This window comes from Lissotriton helveticus, chromosome 8, assembly GCF_964261635.1.
Source record: "Lissotriton helveticus chromosome 8, aLisHel1.1, whole genome shotgun sequence".
Lineage (NCBI taxonomy): Eukaryota > Metazoa > Chordata > Amphibia > Caudata > Salamandridae > Lissotriton > Lissotriton helveticus.
The window spans coordinates 338,702,067-338,717,617 of record NC_136069.1 but is presented as its reverse complement, the minus strand read 5'-3'; the positions used below and the strand labels follow the sequence as shown (position 1 = coordinate 338,717,617).

The 15,551-nt window shown below is 43.4% G+C and overlaps 1 protein-coding gene across 1 annotated transcript in view; it reads left to right on the top strand.

The window, feature by feature from the left end:
• The window catches only part of LNX2 (ligand of numb-protein X 2), a 169,307-nt gene that overhangs the window by 28,819 nt on the left and 124,937 nt on the right, over positions 1–15,551 (top strand). The window contains exons 3-4 of the mRNA XM_078655991.1: positions 702–949; positions 7,682–7,881. Of these exons, the coding sequence (XP_078512117.1) occupies positions 702–949; positions 7,682–7,881 (448 nt within the window). The remainder of the gene's footprint in view (positions 1–701; positions 950–7,681; positions 7,882–15,551) is intronic.

The following is a 15,551-nucleotide window of genomic DNA, read 5'->3' as shown; positions in this document are numbered from 1 at the left end:
GCGACCAGGCCGTGGAGGGCGCAGTGGTCGCTCCTGAATCGTGGTCTGGGTCTCCTTAAGAAGGGAGCCGGGAGGGAGGGTCCGCTGGGAGGCGGGGAGCGCGTGGGCCAATCGGAAAGCGGGGGGGCGGGGTCGCGGCAGGAACGGCGGGAAAAAAACGGCGGGCTTGGTGGGCGGCCCTGCGGCGGCTGGGGCGCCGGATCGGCGTCTGGCAGGCAGCAGGTAGAGGTAGGCAGGCAGAGCAGGCGGGGAGTGTGGGGGCGACCAGGCCGTGGAGGGCGCAGTGGTGACATTAAAGTTACATTAGCTGATAAGGAACATTACTTAAAAAAGAAAACATACAAATTCACTGAAAAAACAAAGGTTACATTGATACTTAAGTGGTGAAATGAGACCAGAACTAACATAAGAAAACTCGAACCACTAAATATGCCAGTTTAGTAACCTAACAATAAATTGGGTCCCCATTATGTCACTCATGGCATATGTACCCAATTCTTCTCATATGCTCATTCCCCCATCACCTTTTTTGTCTTAAATTTTTTGGGTCGGGGGTTGCATTACTAATTAGTAACTTGAACAATTTTGTTCTTTAAATCTAATGAGTGATGTCATCAAATATGTCCTTTGGCATGTAGTGGGCTATACTTATTTATGCATGTGCTTTTCTGCTTTGCTGAAATGTAATGGATTTTATACAGGTGTGCTGGATCTTCCCATCGAAGAGTTGTTCTGGAGCGACTAAGACATTACAAAATGGATATAGAAAATGAAAGCGAAACAGGCCAAAAAGAGATAGATAATGCAGGTACCATATCACCTGACACAGAGCACATTGACAATGGGACAACAGCAATGGAGCAGATGATCACCTCAGCATCTCTAACGTTTTGGTCTGATGAGCAAGGCTTTGACAACCCTGCTTTTGAGGAAAACACAGTTACAGAAAGTAGGTGCTGTTTACCTTCTTTTTTGTTTTGTTTGCTGATGTTTTCTTTCTAGCAGAACCTCTAAATATTATGGCTTGTGGTGGAAATGAGAAACACTGTTACTTGTTACAAATACATTTCATCATCTCTCATTTAGCCTCTCTAAAATGACCTTCAGTCTAAGTACAACTTCCAATAAAAGTCTGGTTTCCAAACATGCTCAGACATTTGTTATGTTCACCTTATTGGTTAAGTAGACCCCATACCAAATCAGATAATCCAATAAAAACTTGATTAATAACTAAGTAAATACTCTAAGGAATGCAATTCTTTACAAAAGAATCAGAAGAGAAGGTGAAATTGAGTCAGTCTGTGCTGAAGAGCTATTTTATCTAAGATCCAAAGAAAAAAAACGTACTTGAATACTTTGCTTCCAGCATCTTAATCAATTCAAGTTTACTATGCTACTTTTCTTGTTAAAATTATTATTACAATATGCATTGTATTTATAAATTATTAACCAAAAGATCTTCCTAATATGTCATTTTATCACAAAACAGAAAAGAAACAGATTCTCAACAATTCAAGCTTTGGGGTGTGGCCACCTAATGGAAGACCCACCTACACAGCAGTGCACACAGTTAACCTAATGAGCAAGCCCACCAGTGACATAGCTGACCTAATACTGCAACCCCAGATATGGATGTGCTATTCATAAGTATCTGCACAATTTTCAAATGCACTAATATGACCCTGCCCCATAGAAGATTATCATGCTTACCCAGTCCTCATGTTATAGACGACTGATGTTAGCAAATAGTACATATAAATATTATTTAACACAATCCAGGCCAGTCTGCAAAGCAATGCTAGAAGTCTCTTTGTAAATATAACTAAAATAATCAAAATAATACCCTTCTCAATAAGGAAAACTATAAATCATTTGATGTGAGAAAGTGGATTATTAGTTGATGTAGATGGTAGGCCTCTTCAAGTAATAATGGCACTATTTCTTAATAGGTCCATTTAGATTGAAATATTTTAAACCTCAGCTCAACCCTTGGCAGCTGTAGCCCAGAGCAGACCGACGTAATAGAGGAGAAATGTGTAAAGCAGTTATCAGGACCAAAACAGTCAAAAAGTTGAAAATATAAACAAAAAAATACCACTCCCATATGTAAAAATAGTATAAGCTTTAATATAAAAAAGACACCAAAACAACAGGGAGCCAGAGATATGATTTTATTTTTCAAAGTTTTATACATTTCTAACACCAAAAAGTACAAAGCGCTAACCGAGGGTATCTGGTCGCACTAGACAGGATCAAAGTCAAAGGTTTAGACAAACTGCGATGTGCGCAGGCCAAATACAAGGATCATGTTTGGTCTGGTAGAAAGTTTGCCTTCTGACACAGTGGGGAACAGCAATAGGATGTGGCTGAGATGGGTTCCACAAGACTGTTTAACCACCAAACAAAGTCCCAGTGAAACTATTAACTTTCAATAACCCCTTCAATTTCCCCTTGCTACCAAAAAAATAGTTCAGTGGTCATAGGCACACCATTTTGATTGTATTTGTTGCATACAGTCCTCCCAGTTATGCAATCAAGTACTAGCTGCATCACACATGATCCTTGCTCCTGTTCTGCCTGAAATATTGTATATAACTGAAATGGGCTCCTTAAAAATACTCATTGGTAACCTATGCTAAGCACCTCCAGTGTGCCTTTACATGAAAAGTCAAAACACAGAAAAGCAGGATATAAAGAACCATGGGTTCAGCTCCCAAAACTTTTTTCAATCAGTTTGTCATACCCCAAATCTAGATGTAAATCACTCTTGATTATCGATGGCTGATTCGGAAAGATGTTTTATTTTTCCCTTTTTTAACTTGGAGGTTGAGTATTTCCCAGAGATAAACAAAATATATTCAGAGAGAAAAACTAAATATTCAATGGAAAATATAAAAAGTATGAGTAAAATAAAAAAATTTAAATATTCCATCATTCACTACCTAGCACAAAGCAACATCTTAACACATTATTATGAGTGAAGGTTTCCTTTGCTGATGTTATGATTCTCTAGGACTGACTTTTTGTCCTTTTATCCATTTATAACTTTGCTCAGTTAGTTAACCTCATCCACATATTGTCCCAAAGTCTTTCAAATGTTTCTAGCATATCCTCAGGGCCCCTAAATTGTCCTAATTTTTTCAATGTATGCTCAATGATCTGAAAAGATGAGGGGGCTTCAATAGCTGGAGTGTGTACCATAATGGAGGAGTGCTTCCGTTCTCTTAGATATGATGTAGGTGCTCTAGAATTGGCGATTATGGGTATATGGAAACTAGACCTATCAAATTAGTTTAAAGGGTTTCTTCCCTTCTAAGAAATCAGGCAGAAGTTTGAACTTGCAGGGTATACCCCAATTGTTGCTTCTGATGTGTGCATGTTTATAAGGTGCCTTGTAAAAGCCCATTTAAGGGTAGAATTTAATTACCATTGTAGTTCTAGTTTAATGTGTCCGTCTTACCTAAGTATTTTAAATTCCCCCTTTAGTGTTGCTTAAAGCATTTGACCATGGTCACATCATTTTTCTAAACCAATAGCTGTGTTGGAAACTGAGGGTGTATTTTCTTTGGAATGTAACTAGCTATATTACTCTCTTGTTTCGCTGAAATTAATCATGACTCTGGAAAAGCATAGACGATAGAGTTTCCCATCTTTCTTCTGCATCTGTTGTTTGAATAATGAACATTCTTCATCTGCTTTAATATTTAGGTTTTTGTGCGAGCCCTTGATTTTATTGCTTTAAATTCACTGATACATTTTTAAGTTTAATTTTTAATCACATACCTCTTGGCTATTTTATAAGCCTTTTTCCAGACTTTTTTGTGTCATTCCTCAAGCCTTTTATGACATTCTCTGTAGATTTAATCTATAGCTATTTCTTTCTAAGTCATTTCTTTAACACTGGAAACTTGGTTGATCTACTTTTGTTTTGTACTTTTCTTATTTGGGGGAACCTACAAATCTTGAATTGTAACTTGTACTTCAGAATGTCACATTTCATCCTCTGATTAGTGTTTTTTCTTTGTCATAGTCTGTTAAGATTAGTTATTATGAGCTCCCTTGCACCTTTGTTGTAGTTTAACTTGCTTAAATGATATTCAGCTTCAACCTTAGGTATTTCCCTTTGGTGGTCAGTTTGTGAAAATTTCCTTTAGTGTTCGCGCTTATTAACCTTCAGCTAGCTCCGCACCTCTCTTGGTTTACTTAATATTTTTGAGTCCATTGGTAAAGTTTTGAGTTTTCTCCACAGCTGATTGAGGCTTTTTTTGGCAGACCTAATAAGATGACTGAAACCTTCCCCTTGTGAGGCAGTTGGCCTGGCTTTGCGCTGTGCCGGTTTTGCAAAATGGTCTCCAATGTTTCAGAGAACATTGACCAGCTGAGGATTGGATCTCCCTCTATTTCATGGATGTTGATAAATAATTGCTTGGCTTCAGCGGCCAAAGTTGGGAGGCTTTTGATGGTTCTCTTGATATGTTTTAGATTGATGGTGTGGATTTCAAAACCTCGGTCTGCTGCTGTGTTGTGTTGGATCAGCTGAATGTTAAGAGTGAGCTCTGGGGGCGGTGATCGCTGTCCATTTTTTTCACCGAAGCCGATATTAGAGATTTGATTCAGGAGAGGAAGACTGACAAAGGAATTGTCAATCAAGGAGGCCCCAATGTTAGTTAAGTATGAAAGGCCAGGTGGCTTGTCGGGATGAAATCGGCCATTAAGGGCTCTTAATCCAAGGTGTTCCAAGTTTCCTTGAAAGTCCCGTTCTCTTGGGTCATCTTTGGCCCACCCGGGATGGTCCTGAGGTGGTATTGCCGTCGCCTTCTTGTAGCTACGTTAACTCGTTAGCAGCAAGATCAGTCATTAGCCACATGTTAAAGTCTCCTGAAATTCAGATGTCTGTGCTGGGATTTTCTGATCTAAGGTTTAGCACAGTGGTAGTCAGTTCCTTGGTAATCGCTGACCTTGAGCCCGAATTTAGACGAATGTAGACATTTATAAGAATTAGACTTCTTGACTGGCCGGTGGCAGTTCTGTGTGAGGTACAGGCTACTTGAAGCCCTGAGGTGTAGCTCTATTGATCACAAGAGCGAGTTACGCTATTGGCCGATATGTCGATTGCAAGACCTCCACTGTTGTGGCCGAAGTTCCTTTGTTTGGTTGCAGGAATATAATGGTTTTTATACCCTTCTAGCTGGTATGCCATCTGAAGGCATGTCTCTTGCAGCAGACAGTTTTGAAGGAGTGTAAGTAAGATACCATAAATGTTTCACTCAGTTTATTTGCCAGACCGTTGATGTTCCAGGATCATATCTTGAGTGGGCTTTCTAAATGGGCGTTGTGGTAGTTGCTTTGTCACCTGAGCAATCGAGTTGAGTCCATGGTCCTAGACAGCCATGTCTAGTTTTCTGATTCTACGGCACTCACTGGTTGAATTTTGTGGTCAACTTTTAGGTCCCTTGAGCTAGAAACCAGGGTTTAACTTAGGGCGCCTCTGAGGACTGAGTAAACCAATCTTGGACCCTCCACGGCCGGCAAACTGTTGAGGATGTGTGGATAGCCTGATTTCTTGCCGGGAGCAATGGAAATACCCCACGGCTTAGAAATGTCCCTATACCTCAGGATGTTGGAGGTTAGCTCCATAGATCGCTAGGTGACCTTGGTTGATTCATTGGTCTGGCTGTGTGCTGGGGGGATAAACCCAACAGAAACAATCTTGTGCAATGTGACTTCTTCCATCAAGTCTATTGCTTGAATTAACTTCAGGATGTTTCCCAGATTTAGGATATCAAATGTGCCTTTCGACTTGTATTCTGGGTAGAATAGTGTGTAGGCTGTGGGTGCTTGTGTTTGCCTTCTGTATGAGCAACCATCGCGAAGGTTTGCAAGCGTATTTTTTGCCAGCTTTGGTGAAGTGTGACGAGTTAGCCTGGGTTCCAAGAGCGGACCAGGCTGATCCGAGGCCACTCCAAATAAGCCCAAAGTTGAAGCGGCCTATTGCTGGGGTGTGTAGGGAAGCTTTCTGTAAGCATGTTGGGGTCTGAAACAGAAATTGCAGGTTTAAGAGGCAGGTTGAATACGGTACTGGACCCCTTTGGATTTTTTGAGGGTATGTCAGTGATATTGTGCATGACGCTAGCTTGTGCAGGTTGTTCAATGTGAATTGATTCGTGCCTAATGGCTTTGCTAGCTGACGGGATGGTCGACCAAGAGCTTTTACCCCCCGCTGCTTGGCTCAGAACTTCAGTAGCCATATCCTGCCTTGAATTTTCGACATGATCTGCAGGGGAAATCCTATTTGCCATCGTAGCAGACTCTGTTCGGCTGCCATAGCCCTCACGTCAGTGGATACTAAGGAGATACTCTGTTGCTTTACAGCCTGATTAGGAATTAAGGTTGGATCATCCATCGCTAATGTATAACTAAAAAATAAAGAGGTGCATTCCGGTCAGGAGCGAATATGGGTGAGTACAGTCTTTCATTGTATATTCATTCCAAAGCGATGCAGTGAAGTTGGAAAAAGAAATGACTTTTTGTAGCACTGTTATGTTGTCAAAAGGGTCCACTTACGATGTTGTAACACCAGTATTTATTACTTTCTTAGGGTCTGTGGAGTGAGTAAACTATGTTGAATTTGTTGCATGTAATCTTATACCTTACTTCCTCCAGGACATAAGGAATGATTACAAGTTTGACGGTCATGAAGCGGGACACCACACCAGTGCCCCGCTCCAAGACCGCCAAACTCACAGTCAGTCCACCCACCGGATTAAGAGTTGTAATACTGGTAGGAGGTCCTATGGCAGCAGTCCTACGGTGGTGTAAGCGCGCGGCCCATTCCTGCACAAACAGAAATGTACAATCTTGTGCATTTTGTCTGTGTGGGAACAGGTGGTGCAGAAATACAGGGCCGCCCAACATGGGCCTCCTTACATGCATCCCCTTTCACAGAGACAACAGGGTGTCCTGTAGGGCCCCCTTAGTTTCCTCACTTTCACCCTTTTCATGGCGGGCTCACCGCCATGAAAAAGGTGGCAGTGTGGAAACTCGTAAAATGCTTGGTGGTGCCGGCACAGCGACACCAGTATATTATAACCTCACACTGCTGTGCCACCTCCACGGGATCAGGGATCTCCGGCAGCTGCTGCGGTCTTGTGGCTGACCCACCACCGTAGCTGTAATACTGCAGGTGGACCACCAGTCTGGCGGTCCAGGGACCACCACCACAGGTTTGACGGTCCTGTGGTCCGCCAACCTCGTCATTAGGCCCTTAGTAATCAAGCTTATACTCTCAATAGGAGGCCTTGCATGCTTCTCAAAATCATTGTTATTTTTTTACTCATTTGTGTTCTATTTTGTCTTTAATGCTATTGCTTTGTAGTGTAATTTGAGGTAAGCATTCCACACACTTCACAGGTGCATTATAATGTATTACATGAATATTAAGTACAAAATGCAGGTGTTTAGACTGTTCAATATTAGGTGTAATTTTAAATCCTCTTATCCTGAGTGCATGAATCTAGCAACGGAAAATAAATGGGAGGAAGAGGTAAGCATTTTGCCAGGGTGGTGCCCTTTTTGTTACAACTTTGTTGCTCTTAATGCTTCAAACACAGTCCAATGATGTGTCTTTTATTTGATTTAGAATGTGGATACCTACTCTTTTGACATTGTCTCAAATGTACAGCCTCTCAACAGCCTGCCAGCCTGCCTGAAGGAGAGATTACTACTGTAGAAATTCAACGTGCGGCCTCTAACAGAGATTTGGGAATTAGCATAGTGGGCGGCAACGAAACACCCTTGATAAACATCGTCATTCAAGAAGTCTATCGAGATGGGGTTATTGCACGGGATGGCAGACTCCTTGCTGGGGACCAGCTACTTCAGGTATGAATTCGCTATCAGTCATTGCCAGACAACTTACTCCAGCCTGTATGTGCTCATCCAGTATATGTAATAGTGTTTACTCATAAAGGCTATTTGGAGTACATTTTATGTACTCTTATGTGTCTTTGTGAACTGGTCACAAAACATCTAAAATGGGACTACATTGAGAATGTTTCTACTTGTACAGTTAGTACAAGTAGAAACAACTGTGCCCTTCTGGCACTTTTACTAATGGGGAGTTGTGCGTTTTGGGCTGATTCATAAGAAAATGGTAGAGCATGCAAAAGAGTATCCCTCTAGTACCACTTCCTGTACTCATAAATTGTTTTTTTAATCAACCCGGATTGTATAACTGGCTGTTGTACTGTGTATGTTAGCAGTAGCACATGAGTTCTGCAATCTAAATTGTGGGTCATTGAATATTATCATTCTTCTGGACTGCCTATTATAATTCACCCTCGTATGTCATTTTGCGGTGAATTCAATATGGGAAAGAGGCACTGACAACATGGTCATTTAAAATCCAATTAATTTTCCCGCAAATCATATTCATTAAAACAAATTGTCCTCCCAGATAGAGGTTAAGCTTGGATAGCATGCATTCAATAGCAGTGGCGGCCGGCATGACTCGCGGGTGGCAGGGTGGGTGCATGTGGGGGGCTGTAAGAAAAATGCGGGTGGGTGCGGGGTTGTGCAATGAAGAAAAAAATATATATATACTCTTACCTTACTACCGGGTCCAGCATCTCTGCTCCTTGCTCCTGCTCTCCTCCTGTTCGTACTCAAGGAATAGGAAGCCAGGAACAACAGCCAGGCTCCCCTGACAAATCACAACGCTGCAATGCAGCGTTGTGATTGGTAAGCACCCAGGCTACCCTGACCAATCACAATACTGCAATGCAGTGTTGTGTTTGGTTTTGAGCGTCCTGGTTCGACCCTCAATCAGGGAATAGGAATTCTGGTCATGTTCTCCACGCAGGCTGTAATGCAGCCTGCATGGATAATGGAGAAAGGAGAAAGTGTGCATGACTGGTTTGGGTAGCCCGATATGGCTGACCAAACAGTGTGCAAACCACTCTGCTGCCCTGCTCCGAGAGAAGAGCATCCCCGCCCACCCACAAAGGAAACATAAAATGATAATAACTCCTAGTTTCATTTCATTTACTTTACACTGCTCAAAAGCAGTGAGGCGACTCTCCTCCGCCATTGCAGAGGAGCCGCCCCTGTTCAATAGACGACGGGCCTAAACCACCCTTTACCAGCCAGTTTACATGGTTGGGCATATCCGAGATTATGGCCAAAAACGCAAGCATTAATTTCATTGCATTAATGTGAGCCTACAAAACAACGGTTTACCATTCATTTGTGCAGTTTTAAGTGTCGAGATTTCGTTTTTGTGGTGCTATTTTCATTTACTTCCTACAGTCCAGAGCCTGGCGACCTGATTCCCAAAGGAAAACTTACACTATTGTTTAACCCCTTGCCCGCGGCCGGAATTCCGCTCCTGTGCTGGACATTCCGATCGCGGGCGTGGTCATGACGGCCCCCAGCCGTCATCAGCACACGAGCACTGTGTGCCATGACGGCTGGGGACCGTCATCAGCATGGAAGGGGTTAAGTTCACTAACTTTTTTGCTAATCACAAACTAACAGTTAATAGTAAGTTTACGACTGTGGAGACTCCACAGTCGGAGTGGAAAACTCCGCACATAAAAAAAGACAGGACTTATCTTACTTTTAACTCGTAGTTTGTAAATAGCAAAATTATAGCAAACTTACACAAAATTGTAAGTTTACCTTTGTGAATCAGACCCTTAGTGTGGTAAGGTGCCACAAATATATTAATAGAGTATACTTGGAGAAATACATTCCTCTTGCTGCAGTCAGGTTACAACTTTTGCACATTTATTCTGAAGAATTTAGCAGCAACTCTTCCTGTCAATAATAATCTGCCTTCTTTATTTACAGTTTCATTTATCTTCCTTTGATCTCAATGAACATGTATGATAATTGTTAGTTTCATCTATATAGTTCAATCACTTTTACAGTTTGGTAGAATGGTCTTTTTGAATATGTGTTTGCAGATATCATGTATAGCTTGCTTTTCCATACTTTGAAATGCGGGACCAGAAACAAGTTCCTAAAAGTTTTCTGTCCCAAATGAGAAAAAAACTGCAGCTGCCCCTTGCAGTATGGTATGCTATTACTAGCCACAGCAAGTGGGTGTAGTTGCTAAGTGGCAGATGGCTCCTCTGCTTCATCTCCCTTTCTGTGCAAGCCTAAAAATACCAATTAAATTAACACTGACTGTGATGGATAGACACAGAGCCTGATTCACAAAGGTAACCTTACATATTTTATAGGACAGGCCTATTTTCTTTTTAATGTGCGGAGTCTCTGCAGTCGTAAAATTATTATTAATAAAATTAAACTTGCAGTTTGTGAACGAGACACGAGAAAAACCGTCACCCAGGCCCTCGTCACCAGCAGATTGGACTACGGGAACGCCCTCTACGCAGGAACAACAACCAAGCTCCTGAGACGCCTGCAACGCATCCAGAACGCCTCGGCACGACTAATCCTCAACGTCCCCCGACGCAACCACATCACACTCCACCTAAGAGGCCTGCATTGGCTCCCCGTCGACAAGCGGATCACCTTCAAACTCCTCATCCACGCACACAAGGCCAAACACAACGCCGGACCAGCATACCTCAACGACCGACTCAGCTTCTACACCCCCACCTGCAGCCTCCGGCTTGCCAACGTCGCCCTCGCCACAGTCCCACACATCCGGAAAACCACTGCCGGCAGCAGATCCTTCTCCTACCTCGCCGCCAAGACCTGGAACACTCTCCCTACCGACCTACGACGGACCCAGGACCTGCTGGCCTTCAGAAGACTTCTCAAGACCTGGCTTTTCGATCAGTAGCAGCCCCCCCCCACCCCCTCCCAGCACCTTGAGACCCTTACGGGTATGTAGCGCGCTTTACAAATGTAATGATTGATTGATTGATTGATTGAATACCATAAAACAGTAAACTTACACAGAAGTGAATCAGGTCCAAAGTGTGTTTCACTACTTTGTTCCCCCACATTGGATCACATCAGCTTTCATAATAACAGCCAGACTAAAGGCATATGGCAACTAATCTATGGAGAAAGAGGATGAGGATGTTTTATAGCACTGGGATTACTTATTTATTTATTTTAGAGGTTTTATATATCTCTGGCTGGACCCGGAGGTTTCAGAGCATTTTACATGATAGAGCTAGTTACGGTCAGAAACAAATTACAGCATCATGGAATAACAAAACATCAGAGCGCTTTACACGACAGAGCTAGTAACAGTAAAACAAAATTACAACATCATGGAATAACTGCAGGTAAAACAGAAGAAAGAACGGCTTGAGATTATACATATCATCTAAACAGATAAACAGAGTAAAGAGTTAAATACCTATAAGATATGGCAGATCAAGTTTAAAGCACAGGTAAAGACCCCCAATATTTGTTGAGGAGGTGCATTTTGAGGTCTTTTTTAAAAGCTGTAGTAGGAGGGGTTGCATCGTAATTCTTTGTGGAGGGCGTTCCAGATTTAGGGGGCATTTCCGGAGAAGGAGCGGGATTGTGTGGACTTCTTTTAGCAGGGGTGGGACAAGGAGGAGAGCGTTAGTGCTTCTCAGAGGTCGTGTGCTGCCCGCTTTGCAGAGTGTATTGGTGAGGTATGAGGGAACATTTTGATGGAGGACTTTGTGTGTGATGCATGCGTTTTGTAGGCGGATCTGCCTTCGATGGGGAGCCATTTAAGATTTTTCAGGGCTGGAGAAATGTGGTCGAACCGTTTACAGTTGGTGATGAGCCTGGCTGCAAGATTGAGTACAGATTTGAGTGGAGCTAGGTGGACCTTGCGGATTCCGGTGAGGATGGCATTGACATAATCAATTCGCAAAAGGACCATTGATTGAACTACTAATTTAAAATCTTCAGTTGAGAGAAAGGGTTTGATTTTCTTCAGATGATGGAGAGTGAGGAGGGCTCCTTTAGCCGAATTTTTGATATGGACATTGAGGTTGAGACTGTTATCGATGGAGATACCAAGAGATTTTACTGAGTTGGACAAGGAGAGAGAGCAGTTGAGGGCATTATGTTTATGTTTATGGGATTTGTAAAGCGGGTGACTACCCTTGGGCATCTCAGCGCATTGAGGTCAGAGATCGAGGTTTGAATGGGGAGAGGGTTTTTTTTAGGGGAGAAGAGAATGATTTCAGTTTTTTTGGGGTTGAGTTTGAGATGATTAAGGTGGAACCACGATTGGATTTTAGTGAGGGTGTTATTAAGGTGAATGATGTTGGCGTGGGTTTTGATCTTAGAGTTGGGTGTTGTCGGCATAAAGGTGGTAGTTGATACCAGCTTGTTTAAGAATAAGGGTGAGGGGTTCCATAAACAGGTTAAAGAGAGAGGGTGAGAGAATAGATCCCTGGGGGACTCCTAGAGAGACCGGAGTGGGGTTAGATAGACAGTCTTGAATTTTAATTTGCTGTATTCGATGTTGAAGATAGGAGACAAACCATTTGTGGGTGGTACCATTGAGGCCGAAATTATCTTCGAGAACATTAAGTAGAGCAAAGTGGTTAGCAGTGTCCGAAGCTGCGGAGAGATCAAGGAGGGTAAGTAGACATGTCTTACCATTATCAAGGGAGTGGTGGATGTCGTCAACAATGTTTAGTATGGCAGTTTCAGTGCTGTAGCCTTTTCTGAAGCTTGATTGTAAGGGGTCCAGAAGGTTGACTTTTTCGATGTGTTTCTCTAATTGGAGCAAGACACATTTTTCGAGGGCTTTAGAAAGAAGGGAGAGGTTAGTGATGGGGCGGAGATCGTTTAGGTCATTAGGATCAGCATTAGAGTTTTTAATAATGGGGGAGATTTGACCAAGTTGAAGGAAGCTAGGGACACTTCCAGTAGCAAGGGAGGTGTTGATGATTGTGGTCCAGGATGGGACAATGATGTGCTTTAGGTCTTGGACAAGGTTAGAAGGGAGGGGGTCTTTGGTATGGGTGGATGGTTTTAGATTAGCAATGATGCTGTGGACTTCACGCTCAGTCACAGGGAGGAAACTTTGCCAGGAGGCATCGTTTTTTGGTCGTGAGTTTTGGTGTATGGGTACGAGAGGAATAGTGGTGGAAGGGTATGAGGGGTAGTTTTGGGTGGTAATAGGAGACGGAATGTGTGAGGAGGGGTTAGGGTGAAGTGAGGAAGTGGGAGAGTGTGAGGGGGGATCCAGGGGTGTCAGGAGTGTGGAGTGTGATTTAGAGGTAATGTCAGGAGTAAGTAGGGGGTTGCTTGGGATCAGCATTGCGTGGAAGGACTGATCTATTTTGGCCATTTTTTCAGAGAAGAAAAGGGCAATTTCTTCACATCTAGCGGTAGAGGCCGTCGGGTTAGGTGGAACTGAGGAGGTTTGGTGACGTATAATGTTGAACAGTTCTCTAGGTCTGTTTTGGGCCCGATCGAGTTGTGTAGGGAAGAAGGATGCCTTTTTAGTTAAAAAAATGTTTTTTTGTATGTAGATCTAGCTGATCTGAGTGTCAGGTTTGAGTGGGAGGGATGTTGTCTCCAGGTTCTTTCCATCAGTCTTAATGAGCGTCTTTCATTGTTAAGATCTAGGTCAATCCATGATTTGGAAGGGATGTTTCTTAGAGTTTTAAGTTTAGGAGGGGCCAATTGGTCTAGGACATCCATGACAGCTTTATTAAAGTGCTCAGTAAGCTCATTTGCGTTATGTGAGGGAGGAGTGGGGAGCAGTTGAGCTTGGAGTTTGGACGCAAGCTCACCAGGAGGGATACATTTTAGATTTCTGGTCCATTTCATGGGTTTAATTTGTTTGGTGGGGAAGGGAGGGGGCGTGATAGCAATGGTGAACAATATGAGGTGGTGGTCGGACTAGTCAATTGGGGATGATGTTGGTTAGGAAGGGCAAGTCATTGTTGGTAATGATGGCGTCCAGGATAGCTCCTTTGGTGTGGGTGGGGAACTGACATGTTTGTTTGAGGTCATTGATCTCGAGAAGGTTGGTGAAGAGGGTGGTAGTGGGATCATTGGTGTTATTCAAGTGGAGGTTGAGGTCTCCAAGGAAGAGATTTTGTGAGTTGGTTATTGAGGCTTGTGTCATCAAGTCAGAAAGTTTATCAATACAGGGGTGAGGATCACCAGGAGGGTGGTAGATAGTATGTTAACGATGGGTATTGTGAACTTTAAGTTCAGCTTCAAGGTATTCGAAGGTGGAGTGGCCAGAGTAGTTAACAAGGGAGAGCTGAAGTTTGCTTTTGAAGATTATGGCCAGCCCCTCCCCCCTCTATTCTATCAGGTCTGTCTTTTCTGAGGATAGAGTATCTGGGGGGTAGAGTAGATCAAGCATGCTCGTTGAGTGGTCATTGAGCCAGCTTTCCGTGAGGAACGCAATGTCAATTGATTTGCTAAGAATAGATTCGGAGATTTCAGTGGCGTGTCGAACGGCAGATAGACCGTTAACAAGCATGCAGTCGAGTGGTTTGTGGTTGTTTTGGGAGGGAGGGCAGGATTAGATGGTGGTGAGTTGTGGAGGGGATCTTGGGGAGGCGAAGAGGAGGGAATTCTGTAGGTACCTAGAATGACGGGGATGTTGCAGTAGGGGGAGGTGGGTTGTTGACTAAGGGATTAGGATGGTAAGAATTGCATAGGTCGGAGAGATCTGATGGGGAGAGGTGGTTCGAGGTGCGGCGAGGTCTAGACATCCGGTTGTAGAGGGGGGAAGTATTCCAATGATGACGCTTGATATTGGTGGGATTTTACGGTTGGGGTGAGGTGAGTTTGCACGTGTATGTCGGGTTCCAAAGCTGAGGTATTTAACATCTTCTCTAAGTCAAGAGAGTTCATTCATCAGTGAGGAGAGATTGTGTTCAATGTTTTTATTTTTTTTTTTTTTTTTTTTTGGGTTAAAAACTTTTATTGAGCAATCACATAAAATTACATAGATGGGCCCACAACCACACGGGCTGGCCGCTAAGTCGCATAATACGACACATGAAAGAAGCGATCATTTCCTAGGTCAGGCCAAATCGTAGAACAAAATTGCTCAAGACATAGAACAGGATACAACAATTTTCTATATAAAACATGAAATTAACCGACACAAACATAAGGCGAGCGCAATAATCAAGTCAGCCCAAATAGCAGAGGGGGAGGTCACGAAACAGGAGAACAGAAATACATCAATGCGAGTCGGGAAGGCCGTGAGGGGGGGGGGAGCAGGGAGGACAGGAAAATCCTAGAACAGAGCGAAAAAGTTCGGGAATGTCAGCCTAAGGAGACAGGGTAACATCGGAGGTGGCAACCAAGGGAGCGGTACAAATTTCTCCACGGTATGCATTCCATTGACCCCAAATTTTCGCCCACGCCCCCGGCCTGCCCCTAGCCATGTAGACTGTCTTCTCACGGAACATGGACCAGTCCATGTTGTCCTCCCACACCGAAACATCCGGAGGTCGGGATGCGCCCCAGAGTTGCGCAATGTCACGCTTCGCGACCATGTAACCCAGGGTCGCCCACCTAGTCTGGGCTACAGAGTAATCGGAAGGTTCCCACACATTCAGCAGACATCGACGGGCCTCAGGCCGCAGGTCAACACCAGT